Source organism: Hemiscyllium ocellatum, chromosome 31, assembly GCF_020745735.1.
Source record: "Hemiscyllium ocellatum isolate sHemOce1 chromosome 31, sHemOce1.pat.X.cur, whole genome shotgun sequence".
Classification (NCBI taxonomy): domain Eukaryota; kingdom Metazoa; phylum Chordata; class Chondrichthyes; order Orectolobiformes; family Hemiscylliidae; genus Hemiscyllium; species Hemiscyllium ocellatum.
Window position 1 is genome coordinate 20,275,927 of NC_083431.1, and position 20,313 is coordinate 20,296,239.

Sequence of the window (20,313 nt, forward strand, 5' to 3'; positions counted from 1 at the left end):
AGCAGGTCTCGATGTTGTATCGACCTGTGAACTGTTCCCAGCTCGAACCCCTGCACTATCCCATCATCATCCATGTGTTTATATAAGGATTGTTTAAATCTCCCTAATGTGGCTGAGTTGAATACATGAGCATGTAGGGAATTCCATGTCCTTACCACTCTGCGTAAAGAACCTGCATCTGACATCGGTCTTAAATCTATCACCCCTCATGCACACTGACATCATTGTCCTAGGAAAAAGACTTTCACTATCTATCCTATCTAATCCTCTGATCATCTTGTATGTCTCTATCAAATCCACTCTTAGCCTTCTTCCTGCCAATGAGAACAGGTTCAAGTCTCTCAGCCTTTCCTCATAAGACCTTCCCTCCAGACCAGGCAACATCCTGGTAAATCTCCTCTGCACCTTTTCCAATGCTTCCACATCCTTCCTGAAATATGGTGACCAGAACTGTACACAATATTCTAAGTGTGGCTGCACCAGCGTTTTGTATAGTTGCAGCCTGATATTGCGGCTCCGGAACTCAATCCCTCTACCAATGAAAGCTAACACACCGTATTCCTTCTTTACAGTACTATCCAACTGGGTGGCAACTTTCAGGGATCTATGTACATGGACTCCAAGATCCCTCTGCACATCCACACTACCACAAATCTTTCCATCGACCCAGTACTCTGCCTTCCTGTTATTCTTCCCAAAGTACATCACCTCACATTTAGCTGCATTGAACTCCATTTGCCACCTCTCAGTCCAATTCTGCAGTTTATCCAAACCCCCTGTAACCTGTAACCTTCTTCCAAACTGTCCACTACTCCATCAATTTTAGTGTTGTCTGCAAAGTTACTAATCCATCCACCTATGCCTGCGTCTAAGTCATTTATAAAAATGACAAACAGCAATGGTCCCAAAACAGGTCCTTGTGGCACACCATAGTAACCAGACTCCAGGCTGAATATTTTCCATCAACCATCTCTCGCTGCCTTCTTTCAGAAAGCCAGTTTCTAATCCAAACTGCTACATCACCCTCAATTCCATGCCTCTGCATTTTCTCATGCAGATACTTATCAAAGGCTTTACTGAAGCCCATGTATACCACGTCAACTGCCTTACCCTCATCTATATGCTTAGTCACCTTCTCAAAAAACTCAGTGAGGTTTGTGAGATGTGACCTGCCCTAGACAAAATCATGTTGACTATCTAAGGTTACAAGAATGATCCTGGGGATGATGGGCATATCATGTGAGGAGCAGTCGAGGACTCTGGGTCTGCACCCATTGGAGTTTAGAATGATGGGGGGGAGCGAAATATCATTGAAAATTATAGAATACTGAGGGGCCTGGATAAAGTGGACCTGGAGAAGATGTATCACATTGTAGGAGAGAGTCGGACAGCCTCAGAGTGGAAGGACAATTACTTAGAACTGAGAGGAGGAGGAATTTCTTCAGCCAGAGGGTGGTGATTCTGTGGAACTCATGGTCACAGTGGGCTGTGGAGGCCAAGTCATTGAGTGTATTGAAGACAGAGATAGAGAAATTCTTGATTGAGAAGGGAACCAAGGGTTATAGAGAGAAGGCAGGAGAATGAGGTTATGTAACATATCGAATGGTAGTACAGGTTCAATGGGCTGAAAAGCCTGATTCTGCTCCTATACTTTGTGGTATTTTGAAAGTCTTTAGCCACCTGAGATGAACAAACATTTCTTTTATTTTAACTAAGAGAAGAACTTTGGATTCAGAATGACAAGTCACTCATGATAGAATGTCAGACCTTATTGATTTAGTAAACAAAATTCGCTGAATAAATTAAGCTCAATTTCATAAATAATTGTATCTCTCTAAACAAATCTGAAAACTTCTCAAGTTAAACCTAGCCACCTTAAGAACTAGATTCAAATTAATAAATACAATTGATCACATCAACAGGCCAGCACCCTGTAATGCGAGGTTTAATAATAATGTTCTCTACTGAAGAAGGAGCATCATCGACCTGAAATGTTAATTGTCTTTCTCTCCGCAAATTCTATCTGACCTGTTGAGTACTTCCCAGGACTTCCTGTTCTTATTGCAGATTTACAATCTCTGTAGTATTTTGATTTTATGTTACAATGTTAGGTTTTGTTGTTCCAGTGAAGGTAATAATTATTTACTCTCTTTCCAGCACATGTAAACATCTAACCAGTTCAACGGAAGATCAGATACGATGGCTGGGTATATAGCCAAACAGAACAGAAAGCTTCAGATATTATGCCAAGGCCTTACAATGCACTCTCAGGTTTCCTTGAATAGTTGTGATTGCCATCTCCTGAACAGAACACTCAACTTTCAGGCAAACGGAAAAGATTTATTTTTGTTTTATATTTCTTGATGCATTTAAAAAGAACGAGGACTTTGTTTCTGGTATCTTGGTAAATCTCCAGCTCTCAAATTTTATCAATATGGATTAGTCGGTCACTTAGTGTCAGTTCCTCTTTGAAACACTTTACAGTCAAACTGATTGCCACATGTGCCTCTTGAGCAATTCATTGACTGTAAAGCATTATGGGGCATCTTGACAACATGGATAATACTATGTAAATGTAACTAGAATGGTGTGTTATGTATATACACACACACACACACACACACACACACACACACACACACACACACACACACACACACACACACATTGGAGTATGGGAAAGAACAAGAAGCAGCAAAGAAGGCAAATTTTCAGAATTAATTAAGGTCAGAGTATTGAGTACAGGAGTTGGGAGGTTTCCTGAAGAAGGACTCATGCCGAAAACGTCGATTCTCCTGCTCTTTGGATGCTGCCTGACCTGCTGCGCTTTTCCAGCAACACATTTTCAGTACAGGAGTTGGGAGGTCATGTTGCAGCTGTACAGGACATTGGTTAGGCCACTGTTGGAATATTGCGTGCAATTCTGGTCTCCTTTCTATCGGAAAGATGTTGTGAAACTTGAAAGGGCTCAGAAAAGATTTCAAGGATGTTGCCAGGGTTGGAGGATTTGAGCTCTTGGGAGATTTTGAATAGGCTAGGGCTGTTTTCCCTGGAGCGTCGGAAGCTGAGGGGTGACCTTATAGAGGTTTACAAAATTATGAGGGGCATGGATAGGATAAATAGACAAAGTCTTTTCCCAGAGGTCGGGGAGTCCAGATGTAGAGGAATGAGCTGCCAGAGGATGTGGTGGAGGCTGGTACAATTGCAACGTTTACGAGGCATTTGGATGGGTATATAAATAGAAAGGGTTTGGTGGGATATGGGCCAGGTGCTGGCAGGTGGGACTAGATTGGGTTGGGATATCTGGTCGGCATGGATGGGTTGGACCGAAGGGTCTGTTTCCATGCTGTACATCTCTATGGCTCTATGACATTCAAGCTCCACAACGTAGAAACAAGGGGACAAAAACTAACCAACCCTCTCTAGAGCCACCCCTAACTTTGACTGCCCATACTCAACAGGTGCACAGTAAAGCCTGGCATTATTTTCATACAGCAATGTTTTTAGCAAGAGCCTGACAGAGGTAAATAAAATATTTACTCAATGATGTACAAAATGGTTTGCCATGTATTAGAGATCCTCTAAATCCAGTTAGTTGCTAAACTTAGCAAGGCAGGGATTAGAGGGATGAGCTTTAGTGGATAGAATAACCTTTTCATGTGTTCTCCAACACTGGATGTTTGCCATCTAGAAATTACACCAAATGACCTTGGATAATGTTAAGCAAGCTGAACCTGACATGGGGATAAACTACATTTGCTAATGTTAATGAAAGGTACACTTGGATGGTGGAGCACTCTCTTGATCAGGCAGTCTACCAGTGGGGGTTGACTTTGAGTTTCAAGGCCCCATTAATGGCCCCAAGCAGGATCAGAAACCATTGTCCCAATTAGCAGTTGCAATGCATCCTCTTTAAAAAGGGACCAACACATTAGGTGCCAAAAATGGCTGGATGATTCAAACAACAGGACCCTTTTTAACTTCACGGGTCATGGCGTAAGAAGAACAGCAACTACCATTTTAGGTCACAAATGGTTGGAGGCCAATAGCATGACTGACAGATTAGATTACTTACAGTGTGGAAACAGGCCCTTCAGCCCAACAAGTCCACACCGACCTGCCGAAGCGCAACCCACCCATTCCCCTACATTTACCCCTTTACCTAACACTACGGGCAATTTAGCCATGGCCAATTCACCACATCTTTGGACTGTGGAAAGAAACCGGAGCACCCAGAGGAAACCCACGCAGACATGGGGAGAATGTGCAAACTCTACACAGTGTAGTCGCCTGAGTCGGGAATTGAGGCAGCAGTGCTAACCACTGGGCCACCGTGGTAGATGAGCAGAATTCTACAAGTAAAACAAAGAGAAGAAATGATAGGAACATATCCCTAATATAGCAATCATCATGATGACTAGTGGCAAATAATTAGCAGCAAAGTACATTAAAGCAATGGGGCATTCGCTCCTACATATTTCAAGAGTCCAATAGCAGTAGGACAGGCAGTGAATTAACACAACGCAGTTGCCGATTTGTTAATGCATGATGACCTTGGATAATTATGATAAGCCAAATGCCATATGATAATCACACAGGGAAAGGAAAACAGATATGAGGAATAAAACAGATTGATAATTTCCATAATCATCATTTCCACAACAGCAACTGGATTATGATTTTTTTTAAATGTGCAAATTAAAACCAAAACCATTGAGATTCTGCACTTATCTCAGCAAAATTAAATCAGGTTTACTGGAAGCGAATTGACAGAATCATAACCGGCAGCATCATTCGGAGATAATGTAGGTCATTTGTGAATGGACCATTCCCTGCACCAAACATAAAAGCAAACTTTTGCCAATATCCATAGCAACAGAATATTATCCAGCTCCAAGGTATCAATGCTGCAGATGTTAGCGGTCAGATTTTGGCAAAAGCTATTTGTAGTAAAACTCTCGAACACTGACTGCCAAGACATGGAAAATAAATCTCTCGCATCGTTGCAGAGGAGAGATGAGAAGTGCATAAAAGAAGATTTGTATCACCAGCCAAGGATCATAAGTGTATTAGGAGCCTTTGTCTTTTACACATTATTTGGCATTCTCCTTTTCTCACATGCAGTTCCATTACTGATTGCAGAAAAAGAACAATAAAACATGTTGGGGAATCAACTCAATCAGACCAAAAACAAAGCAATTGCCAAAACGTATTGTCGGCTGCCAAGGTTTGAAACAGTTCTTCCATTTGAAAGACACCCTGATATTTCTGGTTCATACCAACATGGAAAGTATGGCAATTGTACAGGACTTGAAGTGGAAGAATTAGAATTACATCCATCATGAATTCCTCAATTCAGAATTAATCTCCTCTGCTCAAAGCACACAGCTGCTCAATTTCCATTAGGATCAACACCCTGAATACTGCTACAACAAAAGCAAAATACTCTGAATGCTGGAAATCTGAACATATATATCCATCCAATTCTGGAAATAATCCACATCCCTGGCAGGATCTATGGAGAAAGAAACAGAGTGAAGGTAAAGGACGTTCCTTGTGAAAAAAGGTCATCCACCTGAAACATTAACTCTATTTCTCTCTCCACAGACCACTTGAGTATTTTCACCATTTTCTGTTTTTACTTGAGCAAATACTTCCAATGCTTTGAAACAGCCTAAACATGATATTTTCTTTCCTGAGATGGTATGAACAAGAGGCAAAATACATAGTCCCAGAGGACGCAGGCAATACAATCTTACTGATCAGGCCCATTGCCATTTCTCCATTCCTCTTTGGTATTATCGCCGACCTCTCTCCTCTTCTCTATTGAGCTAACACCAGTACAGGAGTGATCAAGCGGAAAAGGAAAAATATCTCCTTTAACGGCCCAACTTTTAGTTTAAAATACTAGTCTTGCACCCACTCTTCTCTCCCTCTAAGTAAATGTAAAAATTCAATTGTGTTATGATCACTGTTACCTAGGAGTACTTCACTACCCACCTAATTAAATTCCCATCTCATCGTGCAAGACCAAGTCCCATAAAGCCTGCAGTTCGGGTTGGCTCCTTAAAATGCTATTCAATAAACCATCCTTAAAACTCCTCAACTAAGGCTTTCTTTGCACATCTGTGTCTCCCAGTCTGTATGTAGGTTAAAATCCCCATGATTATGTATCCTACACCTTTCCATTAGCTCCCATCCTCTCCACTCCATCTAACTATAATGATATTGTTAGGCAGTAAATATACAATACTCCAACAAGTGACTCCTTGCTTTTATTGTGTCTCATCAAATAGATCCTACAGCATAGTTTCCTGAAATTGGCCCATCTCTATCTATTATGCTAATACCATCTTTCATTAAATCTCCAAATTTTTCTAGCTTCTGCCTTTCCGAAATACCATGTACCCTTCAATGTTTAAGTTCCAATTTATACCAACTTGCAGTTATGTATCTGTAATGGTTATCAAATCTACTTATTTATTCCTAATTTCATTATTAACCTTCCCAGACTCTGCAAAATAATCAAAGAGGTTTCAGAAAGCCATGGATACTCACAATCCATTCTGGCATATCATTAAACCAATCGCCCAACCCAAGTCCATAAAAAGGTCTCACTGTTGAACACGGTTTCCCAAATTTCAGTCACAATCATCAATGGGAACGTAGGAAAATCAACTGGGGTCATGATCAACTGGGGTGGCACGGTGGCTCAGTGGTTAACACTACTGCCTCACAACACCAAGGATCCAGGTTCAAATCAACCCTTGGGCTATGTCTGTGTGGAGTTTGCACGTTATCCAGGTTCCATGTGGATTTCCTCTGGGTGATCCGGTTTCCTCCCATAGTCCAAAGATGTGCAGGTTAGGTGGATATATATTAAAAATATCTGCCAGAAAGGGTTGTGGAAGATCAAACCTTGTGGTTATGTAAGGTAGGTTGTTAGGTTTCTGGTTACCAGTGACAGACAGGTTATTGGGGATGGACGAGTAAAATGCATTAAAGCATTTGTTAGCCATGATCATATTGAATGGTGACACGCAGGAGAAGGATAGGAGCAGGAGAAGAGTATTCAGCCTATGTACATGAGAATGAAGCTCTGGGTCGAATTAGAGCTCTATTTTGAAATATAAAATGAGTCTAACCTATACACATCATTTGCAAGTTGCATGGCTTTACATTCTATGTATTTTCTGCTTGTGGACTGTGGAAGTGGACTGTGACACCTCAGCACTACCACTAATGGAACCTGAAACATGGTAGGCATCTCTGTTTCTATTTTTGTGACTTCTGTGGCATGAGTTCTTCGCCATCTCTGGTCAGTGACTACAGTCCCCTTCTCCCACTGACCAAATGCAATTTTCACACTGGGTCACATCAAGTGTGAAGTGCTGAAATGGAATCAATGCAGGAGAACAATTAAGAAACGCTACTGTACTGCAATCGAAAAGGCCATTTCTGACCATCCCTACTCAGCTGTTACCTCCAGTAAATAAATGGCGTACATTAATTCAAATTGGAAGACTTATTGACCTACAGCAGAAGCAATGATTGAATGACACCATTTTCCAAACTTGACCACATCACTTAAAAATAGCACAAGCCTCAATGATCATTATCACAATCCTTCTCAGGGCAGCAAGACAGCCTTTTGCACACTCTACATAGGCCTTTTTAAAGATTTGAGCGGCTTCGTTAGTACAAGCAAAAACCTAAAGTAAAGCAACTATTGAATCTAAAAAGTCACTACTGGATTGAGAGGCGAAAGGTCACATGATAAAATGCTGGTTTAAGCAGTGTATGATGATGCTAGTGAATCAGAGCTTTACACACAATCAGATTCAATTTGCTTACACAGCAATATAAAATCCCACTGGCAATAACAACCACAGTGTATATTAGCAGGACAAATTTACCACTCGCCATTAGTATGTCCATTAATTCATGCACTAATTCATTAAAGATTAACTCATACTGTGTTGCTATTACAGCCCAAGGACTGACATCACCATTTCCTGTTATTTCACTGTAATCATAAACTCGTTTTATTAAACAAGTTAAGATTGTCATTTGGATTAATTTTAAAATTCACACATTTCTATTTCTTTTCCAAAACAGGAACAGAATCTCCTGCAAAGAATATTTCAAAAACCATCCAAACTCCTTCAAATGTTCAGTACTGTAAAACTCAGTACCCTAAACCTCAGTACCCTAAACCTCAGCACCCTAAAACTCAGTATCCTAAATCGCAGCACCCTAAACCTCAGCACCCTAAAACTCAGTATCCTAAATCGCAGCACCCTAAACCTCAGCACCCTAAAACTCAGTATCCTAAACCGCAGCACCCTAAAACTCAGTACCCTAAACCTCAGTACCCTAAACCTCAGTAACCTAAACCGCAGCACCATAAACCTCGGTACCCTAAAACTCAGTATCCTAAACCGCTGCACCCTAAACCTCAGTACCCTAAACCTCAGTACCCTAAAATCTTTCTAAAGGCAGTTAGTTGTTCCCAGTTCAACTCAACATAAAGACGAATGCAGTTCGAGAATCCTCATGTTCGTCTACTTCAATAAAATTAGCAAATTTTATTTTCTTGAAAATAACTCGCTGTTTAAAGGCAAAGCAATTTATGCCAGCCTTTTGACATGTTTATTAAACGACCATGTCAAAAGATTTAAAATCCTTCATGTTACAATAATACTGCCCTTGCTGTATCAACAGAATGATCTGGCCAAAGCAATTTTACGAGATTATTTCTTATTAATTCTGATGGACAGAAGTTGTGAAGGGTGCAGATCTGACTTAGTCCATTGTGCTTGTAAATGCGGTGCACCTTGCAAGGACTGCAATTTCACAAAATAACCCCCCAATGACTCTCAACTTGCATTTTCTGTTTAATCAACGTAATAATTCAGACAGAGAAACAATGGATTGAAGGCAACACTGCAAAGTGGAGATGTAGGATTTTGATTCAAGAAACTTACCATGCCATCCAATATCAGACAGAATACAAAAAGTTTATTTTGACCAGTGAATATAACTTGAACCAATGTAGGCAGCAAAACCTTTCACAGTAATCTTCATCTTACATTGGAAATTGTCCTAAACACCTAAGCCAAATATCATAGAACAGCGGCAGAACAGATGACAGATATAAAAGATCTAAACACAGCAAGCAAAATTAATCTATTATACAAGACTTACTTTGGCCAGTTGTAGGACTAGGAAGGCTCCTCCTCCACCAGATTCCACAATGATGGCCACAAATTTGGGATTAACCGCACAGAAGGAACTATCCCATGTCACTTTTGACACTCGTATGTCTTCATAACATTGGTCAGCTTTCATTGCCTGGCCAAAGACATGGCGAAATTTGCTCTGACGTACAACCCTGCGGCTCATGGCTATAATTGAAAAGGAATAGAAAAGTTAGTTTTGAAATAGCCTTGTTTTTCTTTTAGAAACATAGTGTTATTTTCCTTTGTTACAATCATATCCCAGTCTTTTCTGACCATGCTACAAACACCATGGGCGGCACGGTGGCACAGTGGTTAGCACTGCTGCCTCGCAGCGCCTGAGACCCGGGTTCAATTCCCGACTCAGGCGACTGACTATGTGGAGCATACACGTTCTCCCTGTCTCTGCGTGGGTTTCCTCCGGGTGCTCCGGTTTCCTCCCACAGTCCAAAGATGTGCGGGTCAGGTGAATTGGCCATGCTAAATTGCCCGTAGTGTTAGGTAAGGGGTAAATGTAGGGGTATGGGTGGGTTGCGCTTCGGCGGGTCGGTGGGCTGAAGGGCCTGTTTCCACACTGTAAGTAATCTAATCTAACCTAAAAATAAAACCTCTGTTGCTAAGACCTAAACCAGTTGGCTTACTCCCTTGTTAGTTGAGCAGCACAGTGGCTCAGTGGTTAGTACTCCAGCCTCATAGCACCAGGAACACAGGTTTGATTCTAGCTTTGTGTGGAATTTGAATGGATTTCTTCTGGGTGCTCCGGTTTCCTCCCACAGTCCGAAGATGTGCAGGTTAGGTGGATTGGCCATATTAAGTTGCCCCATAGAATCCAGGGATGCGCAGGCTAAATGGATTAGCCACGGCCAGTTTCCTGTCAGAAGCACTATAGCTCAAGGAAGCACAGCACAGGAAATAGTTTGGTCTATATCTACTACAAATCTACATCCCTTCAATAACTGGCACAGCACAACAGGATACCAATCCACTGTTTAATAATTGAGTCTTGAATCAGACATTATAAATCTATACTGAGAAAGGTTTTAGGAACAATAATTTTTCTTTGGAAAATTTCTCATCTTGAATATTGCAAAAAAGATTTAAACAAACTTTAATGAAAGGGGTTATCTAACAGTAGATCATCTCAGGGCTCACAAGAGAAGGTAAAATAAATGTTAAAAAGGCAAACTACAGAAATGTAGCCAGACAAAAGCTACAAGGTGTGCATACTATGGATAACTGCAATTAAGAAATTGAATTAAAGATGTGGAAATTTACAGTAATTTGATTGTACAGAAAAGTACAGGGCCTTGTTAAGGGAAGAGTAAAGTATGTATATTAGTGAGGACGGCTGGCTTCGTTTGGTAGAAAGCTATCACATTGTGTGAAGTCCACAGGCTATCTCAGAACATGAGAACAGAAGTAGGCCATTCAGCCCTTCCAGCTTGCTCCACCGTTTAACATGAGCTTGGCTCATCAAAAGCTTCACTGCCTTTTACTCACATTACCCTCACAACTCTTTACATCACTGGTATTCAAAAATGTATCAACCTCTACTTTAAACATACTCAAAAGCTAATCTTCCATAGCCCGCTGTGGTAGAGAATTTCAAAGACTCACTGCCCTCTGCATAAAATAAATTCTCCTCATCTCACTGCTAAATGACATCCCCTTATTTTTATATTGTGAATCTTGGTTCTAGACTCCCCAACCAATGGAAACATCTTACCTCCATCCAAGCTGTCTATCCCTTTAAGTAATTTGTAGGTTTAAGCCTGAAGAGTGAATGGACCAGGTGCTGTATTGGGGGAAGGATTAAAAGGTCCCTTTTCCACAACCTTTGACCTTTTTGTGAGATTTTCTCAAGAGCTTATTTTTGTTTTCAGGGTCTACTTTATCATTCTTTTATTTGATGATGTCATAATATTGTAACATTACCTTCCATATTTGTGGTGAATTACTTTCTCTTTAGATTGGTAAGATAGCATAATTACCAAAGATTTCATATATACATATGAATATTAAATCTTTTACCTTGGAACGTATAAATATTTGGGGGTGGGTGGGGTGACTTTGCATGTTTGTTCGCCCCCAAAATTGAATTCTCATGGGGACTTTTGGAGTCAAACTCATCCTCCGCTCCCAAGTACTTGAGCAATGATAGCTGGAAGCATATAAAACCAGGGGTGAAGTTGTCATTAACTGGATACATGAAATTTTGCGGCCAAAATAATTGATAGTAAAAGGACTAACGAATGTAAGCAAGGTTGAGAAGACAATCAACTTGTTACACTATTATATAGATAACCTGACATCATTCAATACTGTTTGTTCTTCTCATTGTCTTTTTCTAACTTTCCACATGACACTTCATTGTACCTTTAAGTAGATAACTTGACAAAGGGAATTCCTGATGATGGGCTTTTGCCCGAAGCATCGATTTTCCTGCTCCTCAGATGCTGCCTGCCCTGCTGTGCTTTTCCAGCACCACTCTAATCTATACTCTGGTTTCCAGCATCTGCAGTCCTCACTTTGCCAACTTGACAAAGTAAGTTATCCTATTCCTGTTATCCTTTCAATACCTGAATACTATTCTTGAGCAGAGCTTCCTACAATTCAAGTCCACCTGGAATCCTTGTCCCAGTATCTTTTCTAGTTTTCCAGCTACTCTTTTGCTGATCTGATTTTCTTCTCTCACATTGATTTGGAAGAGACAGAATCTGTAAGGAGTTATTCCTCCACTCAGATCTTGGTCTGGATATTATGTGTCACTGGCAATCTCATCTTAGCTACAAACCTGACAGATGTAAATTCAGTTTGACATTTCAGAAGCAGAGTCTCCCAATAAAATCTAATTTTCTTCAGAACCATACTAAACTGGCAGCTTGTTTTCTGGGGTTGGACAGAGTAAAGTCAGAAGTCATACAACACCAAGTTATAGTCCAACAGATTTATTTGAAATCTCAAGCTTTCGAAACAACGTTCTTTCATCAAGTGAAGCCAGTTCAACACCAGCACCTCTACATCTTGAACAAAGTTGGAACAGGAACTCCTATCAATTAGATTTCGATGAATCTCCAAAGATGGCAGGACTTTACTTTAAACTATCACTTTGAATGATAGAATATTCATCTCAACATATACTCAACAAACAATACTCAAAACTGGCTGCTTTCTTCAGAGGGAAAGCTGTGTGTCTGAAAATGTATTGGGCACCGTATTTGGCAGGTCTTATGCAGGAAATTTGAAATGATACTTTATTTCTCTTTTCAGCCCCACATCTGAATTGGAAATCTAGCCCAGGATGTTGACTTGGCATCATACAGACAATGTAGGAAGTTAAACTGAGCCTAGATAAACACATACCTGATCCAAGTGAAGCTTAAATCCAAGCATAACATTCCAGTGTACCAATCCCCCTCACATCTATTGTACAGAAAAGCTGACCCATGCAGTAAATGCTTTTTTAAGTGACTCATGTCTTTGTCATCTCTAAATTACAGTGCTATCACCGGACACAGAGTGGGAAAAACATATCATTTGTGGGCTCCCTCATTTCTGCTGTAACTTAATACCGTAAGAGCTGCACAAGGCAGGAAGGAATATAGTGACACCAAAATTCCTGCAAATAACAAAATCACTGACACTTTAGATTGACATATTGAAATGAGTAGAGTTTTACTGCACAGCACTAGAGTTGCTAACTCATTCTGTTGCAGCTACAGGCTAAAGGCTGCAAACAAGAGTAAGTGGACAATGCCAAGAGCAGTAGAAAAATAGGCAGCCAACAGTCCAGAGCAACAGGTTCGATGCCATCATTAGCCCAGATAAGATTTTTTGAAAGTCCTATTGTTATGATGGAAAGAAAGTAATTTACCCAAGTAATTTTAAAAGCATACACATATAGATCCCCTCTGAATGGCATGTTGAAACACTCAGTTGAACTTTCAGACCATATGTCACTTCAATTGCCTGCAAACATCTAACTTTTTCACACCAAGAAGTGGCAATAGCAAAGTATTTGCAAGTCAAGGTAACTGTAAAATTCCTTCTATGCCTCTCTCGGAAAGTTGGAATGATAATTTTGATTTAAGGCATTATTTTGGTTTTTTTTGAGGACACTTTTTATTCCAAAGCATTTAAATGATGTCTGAGTCTGACAACAAATATATTTAATTTTGCAGTAAACCCTCGTGGTAAAGTTGGGTTTATTCACTTGAATGAGGTCAGTGTTACATAATTGCAAGGGCAAGATTAATTGCCGCATGCAAATTGGCACCTATTAGCATGAATTACCATGTAACTGAGAGGCAACCTGATAGAAGTTTATAAAATAATGGGAGGTTTACATAGAGTTAATGGTCTTTTCCCTAGGATTGGGGATTTCAAGACTAGGGTCACATTTTTAAAGGTGAGAGGAGAGTAATTTATAAATGACATGAGGCAATTTGTTTTTGCACACAGGGTGGTTCACATGTGGAAAGAATTTCCAGAGAAAGTGGTGCATGCAGATACAATGACTATGATTAAAAGACATTTGGATAGATAAATGAATAGGAAAGGTTGGAGGGATATGGGCCAGGAGCAGGCAGGTGGAACTAGTTTAGTTTGGGATTATGTTTGGCATGGACTGGTTAGACTGAAGGGTCAGTTTCCATGCTACATGACTCTATGATTTCCTTTTTACTTCACCCCCGCTTATTGTTAAGCCAGTTTTATTCAATCACATCATCATTTTACATCACTTGTCTCCTTTAAAACACATCTGAGAACATTCCGCTCAAACGTTTGGTCATCTAACTTAATATCGCCATACGTGACTTAGTTGCATATGTAGATTTTACAATGCTCTTGTGATGTACCTTGGCATATTTCAACACATTAAAATGCATCAAAATGAACTGTTCTTGCTATTATGAACAGTTTTTAAAAACAATCAATTTCTGATTAAAAAAATATTAAGTTAAATGCTGGAGGCTGTGGAAATTCCAGTGATTTAGCTACCTCGTCAAAAACTCTTCTCTAACAAAAAAATTCCAAATTCTCTGAGATGTGGTATATGATAGCACAAAGCGTTTGCAAAATGCATAGGGATAGAAATTTAAAATTGGGAAAAAAGATGTAACTTCTGAAAGCGCAACCATGGCTTCAGAATTTTCTAGGAGGACACTGACAATATATGGCACTGAACACAGTGTCTTATGCCTGAGGACGTATTGGGCTCGAAGTTTCACTGTAGATGTAACAAAAGGAGGAAAGGATAAGAGATAGGAACATCAAAGCAAGTCAGTCTATATTTGGCATCCTGTTACTGGTTATAAAAGGATGTATTTTCTGAATCAAGAGCAATGCTTGTGTACAGAGTATCATATTCTCAATGTAATCTGAACAATGTATTGCATAAGATGCTTCAAATAATTGGAGAAGGAAAAGATGATGACGTGGGAGAATAAAATTGACTTAAAATGAATGTGGGTGAGGTATAAAGAAAGTCATCTTCAGTCACATAACAATTCAAGCTAATAGGTGCCAATCTGCATGTGGCAATTAATCTTGCACCTGCAACTATGTAACGCTGGCCTCTTTCAAGTGAATAAACCCAACTTTACCATGACTGCTGCAAAATCAAATGTATTTTTTCTCATATTTGGGCATCATTCAAATGCATTGGAAGAAAAAATGCCCTCAAAAGAAACAAAATGATGCCTCAAAACTGATGCAAATGATGCAAGTCTATTTGCATCTCTGCTGCCCCACCAGCTCCCTCATCCAGAAGGTTTAAATGTGATGAGCATTGTCATAATACAAAAATTATCAACAACAAAGCTAATATTAACCTTCTGCTTACACTATGTTAGATTACAGCTTTCATTATTGGAGGAAACATCCAATTGTCCTACCCTCCCAGTTGCATGCACGTTTCAAGGTACCTTTATACATTAAAGTACTAATGGGATGAATCTTAGATCATTATTTAACAAAAAACTGATAGAAAAATTATTTTTGTGTTCGAATCTCAGGGTTCAAGACTCCCTCTTCAAAGAGCAGTCACTTGCGCTGGAATAAAGCTCTGCTGTTAACAGCTACATTCAGATAGTTCATATTTATAGACATGTCTTAGGAATATTCAATGGACACTCAAGCAGGGGTGATCCAACCTGGAGCGTGAGCAAGTGGAACAAGTATATGTGAAGTGAGGTGAGGGGGACAGGGGAAAGAAAGGGACCAAAGAGAGGAAGAAAGCATGGGCCTGTATTGACAATAGATAATGAAGAATGAAGAGCTATTGCAAATTGAAATCCAAATCAATTTTCTGTCTGCTTAATCAAAGGATATTGAGAAAGTCAAGGGATCAACTGACTTAGAAAATACATGGAATCACATTCAGAAGATTTCTGGTCTGTATCATTTGGTTATGTTGATTTTACCATTGAAAGAGCTAATTTGGGGACAGCTAAAGGAGATTATGCTTGTATATGAATCACAAATATTTCTGTGAATGATTTCACTTGTATAGCACATAAATAAATCAAATACAAACATTGTGAAAAGCTACTAATACTCAGTGATGTGAAATAATTAGCTTCATTCATATGCAGAATCTTTCATTTTTTGGAATAAATATCTAACAACATTACTCCAACAGAGTAATGTTGTTAGATACTGGCAAGTGCCTCACCTCTACACATTGCTAGGAAAAGCTATGTACTATTGTGTGCACATGTGATTTCCCCACCCTTGGGCCAAAATACAAAAGACTTCCTTTCAGAGTGCAGCAAGAATTTCATTTTAAATTCACGGAAGAATACATATGAAAGAACTTATTTTTATAAAAGAAAATGATGGCACTAGAAATATGACTGAAATAATTTCAGTACCAACAATATATTAAACATAGCCCAACACTGCAACTATCATTTGCTTTTTGTTCAAGCAGCAACATATATTTTCTTCAGAGATTTGTAGCTCTTCCTGAAAACTGTAGATGACAGAAGTAGCAGTGATTTCGGTGACATAATTAAAATTTCAATTAAAATGACTGGGCAACTGTGAAAACTGTGAGGACAGCAAATAAATCTTTGTTTAGACCGAGTCACTATAGCGACTCCCACTTCAACATCCAGCCTTCTAGCAGATGTGAGGTGCAGCCTGACATCCAACATTTTTGAAATGTCTCGCCATCATCGCACTGGGTTTTTTTTTGCAACATAGCTCCTTGAATAGTTTCCTCTGAAAGCTGTACTTAAAAGGTCAGCATGTTGTCTGTTTGGACAAGTACACACAGCCAAAAAAGATGGTATCTGCCTCAGTGAGAACTCTTGCAGTGCTTTACTTAGTTACACCATCATTCATGCTGTTCAATTCTTTTGGTTAACAGCCATCAGCAAAAAAAATTTCTTTGAGTGAACTTTTGATCCTTGAATGGACATTGTAGAACATGTTAAATATGTAACGCTAAGCATCATCGTCTTGATGAGGATCTTTGCCTGTTTACCACCTGTAGATTAACTCCAAGACGTAGCGGGCCAGTAAAAATGCAACCCTGTTCCATCAGCCAATACAGAGCTAAATATTTCCCATTTCTTTTGTACAAAATGTGAAGTATAAACAGCAGTTTTCTTAAGGCAAAAGGATATACAAGTATTGCTCCAGGACCCCTCGATGACAGTTCTGATGTGACTGCAACACTTCATCTCCTTCAATCACAGCAAGTCTGCCTTTATTTTTAAATTCACATTTTAAAACATTTTGTCAAATCTAGCATCAATATTTTTGAGGGATCAACAGAAGACCCATCGGTGCCCCATGATATTTATCCAATAGTGGTTTCAAATGCCATAAAGGTGACCCAGTGTCCCAAGTGTGTTATTTAATTATTTTTGATAGTTGGATAAATATTGTAGCTCCCAGTCCCCTGCTGTGAATTTTGCACTCCAACAAGATGAAACATATCAGTGTTACAATTTATTATCCGAGGGAGTTAACTACAGGCTAAATAAAACTCCCTTTACTCTTCCTGGCATCATGTCTGAACACAATGTCAGATCTGTGCCAGGGACAACAATAATGTGCATTTCTTTTTCCCACCCTTACGTGCCTGCTCAAATTCACGCTTTCCCAAATTCTGTTGAATTATGGCCAGTGCTTTGATTTGCATCCTCCCAGCCTTAGCTGGATTCAAACCCAAAACTGCTGACACTGCTTTGCTGCTTTATTTAAGATCTAATGAATAGTCATGTGGCAATTGAACCTGCTCAAGAATTTGGCACATTTTGGAAGCTTTCACACTACTTTCCAGATTTTGGCTGGCAGGCTGCACTAGACCAGGCATGAAATGGATCAAATCACCACAGAAATCACACGGACTGAAGATTACTTTTGCAAGTGACAGCATTAACAGCTTCAAATCGGCATGGGTAAGTTGGACTGAAAAGTCGGTGTCTGTGCTTGCATCTCTATGACTCTAAACCCCAGTTTGTCACAAAGATTCTCAGGTACCATATGCAAGTGGTCAAGGCATAACTGCCTATGCAGAGGAAGGCTGGAGAGGAATGCAGTGGTGTTTGTCGAGGTTCGTCCCGAGCAGTGCCATGACGCTGGACTCCATGCTCTACGGTCAGTTCTCCGGAACGCACACCGAGACGAACATCAAATGTGCCTGGAGGATCATCAACTCGGTGAAGGACGCTCTCCGGGTGGTTCGAAACCTGTTGATCTTCCAGCTGAAGGAGTTGACCCCGACTGAGTGTTGCAGACTGCCACATTCCAAGGTCCAGGACTACGTGTTGAGGAATGCGCTGAAGCTTGGGGCAACTGCCGCCAAGGCACGGTGGGGAAAGACCACCGTGTAACATCTGCCTGCCTAAAGAAGAACAGGGGGCCCATGCAGTCGTTTGGGCTCTGCTGTCATCTCAGCTAAATATATGGGCATATGATTGAGGAATGCACAGACTTCTTTATAACAATGATAAAATTCTGATCTGTGTATGTAAATGTTGACATATGTATGGCATGACCAAATGTACAGACCATCAAATTATTTTATGAATAAAGTATATTTTGAAATAAAAAAAATAAAAAAAACTGCCACTGCTACATGTATTCTGTGAACGAATTAGTGAAGAATGAAATGTTCTAGCCTTGAACCTGCAACAGAGCTGAAAATGTGTTGCTGGAAAAGCGCAGCAGGTCAGGCAGCATCTAAGGAACAGGAAATTCGACGTTTCGGGCATAAGCCCTTCATCAGGAATGAGGAAGGGCTTTTGCCCGAAATGTCAAATTTCCTGTTCCTTAGATGCTGCCTGATCTGCTGCACTTTTCCAGCAACACATTTTCAGCTCTGATCTCCAGCATCTGCAGACCTCACTTTTTCCTTGAACCTGCAACACCCAAACTCTGTAGCTTCATTTAACAACATAAAGCATCAGCAAACCATTGTGTGATATTTTCCCAGATCTCCACTCCCAATACCTTATGGTATTTGCCATCAGTACCTGTGCGTGGTAGTGGAGAAGGGCTGTTTGATGTAGTTCACAGTATCAATCCTGCTTTGTTTTGGGGCAATTCATGTCAGAGGATAAACCTTGGGCTGAAACTTATGGTTTTCTTGGCAAACTACATGGGAGTTTAGTGAAATGATCCTTGCTGAAAGGACAAATGAGTTTCCTCACTGCATTGCACTAAACCCACCACATTAACTGCCATATGAAGCCTTGCTGTGAGAATCATGTCCAATTTCCACCCCCTCTCATCACCCAGCATTTCCAGAGTAACTCACCGGCGATCCCAGAACTGACTGGCGTCCCTGACGCCAGTACCATATTTAAAAGTACCATCGTGCATCCAGATAAATGTTCTTGGTCCAGAGCTCCCTCCATGGTTTTTGACATTTTCACCAGAAGCAGGAGACAGGGGGAATCAGCACCCACTTTGCTGGTAATGTCTTGGAGCTCCTGCTGGGTGGGGCATTGTGCGTATGGGACTTCCTCTTCCCTCAGGACCAGCGGTGGAGGCCACAACACAAGATCATGCCAGCTCGGTCTGAGGTTGCCACACGAGTTACAACAGTGGTCTGGAGGAATGGCCACAATGTAGGACAAAGGTCAGTGTCCTTCTCCATGTCATTAGTGTATGTACCATCTTCTCTCCACTGCCTCACGTTCACCCTTTCTATCTCTGCTACTGCAGGCACCCAGCACCAAGGTTCATGTTCTACCACTTTCACTATCACAGATAACATCTTGCTGGATCCCACCCCAAACCCCTGACACCACTAAACCTGCATGCACTCTGCACTGCTTACTCCATAAGACGTAGGAGCAGAAATTAGGCCATTTGGCCCATTGGGTCTGTCCTGCCATTCAGTCATGGCTGATAGATTTTGCGACTCCATTCCATAAGACCATAAGACATAGGAGTGGAAGTAAGGCCATTCGGCCCATCAAGTCCACTCCGCCATTCAATCGTGGCTGATGGGCATTTCAATTCCGCTTACCAGCATTCTCCCCGTAGCCCTTAATTCCTCGTGACATCAAGAATCTATCAATCTCTGCCTTGAAGACATTTAGCGTCCCTGCCTCCACTGCACTCTGCGGTAATGAATTCCACAGGCCCACCCCTCTCTGGCTGAAGAAATGTCTCCGCATTTCTGTTCTGAATTGACCCCCTCTAATTCTAGGCTGTGTCCATGGGTCCTAGTCTCCTCGCCTAACGGAAACTATTTCCTAGTGTCCACCCTTTCCAAGCCATGTATTATCTTGTAAGTTTCTATTAAGTCTCCTCTCAATCTTCTAAGCTCCAATGAACACAATCCCAGGATCCTCAGCCGTTCCTCATATGTTAGACCTACCATTCCAGGGATCATCCATGTGAATCTCCGCTGGACACGTTCCAGTGCCAGTATGTCCTTCCTGAGGTGTGGGGACCAAAACTGGGCACAGTACTCCAAATGGGGCCTAACCAGAGCTTTATAAAGTCTCAGTAGCACAACGGTACTTTTATATTCCAACCCTCTTGAGATAAATGACAACATTGCATTCGCTTTCTTAATCATGGACTCAACCTGCATGTTTACCTT

The 20,313-nt window shown here is 40.6% G+C and overlaps 1 protein-coding gene across 2 annotated transcripts in view; it reads right to left on the reverse strand.

The window, feature by feature from the left end:
• Nucleotides 1–20,313, reverse strand: part of LOC132830295 (coronin-6-like) — a 241,913-nt gene that overhangs the window by 162,152 nt on the left and 59,448 nt on the right. For both annotated transcript variants that reach the window (XM_060847872.1, XM_060847871.1), the window contains exon 2: nt 9,208–9,407. In XM_060847872.1, coding sequence (XP_060703855.1) covers nt 9,208–9,405 — 198 coding nt within the window. In that variant the 5' untranslated portion in view covers nt 9,406–9,407. The remainder of the gene's footprint in view (nt 1–9,207; nt 9,408–20,313) is intronic.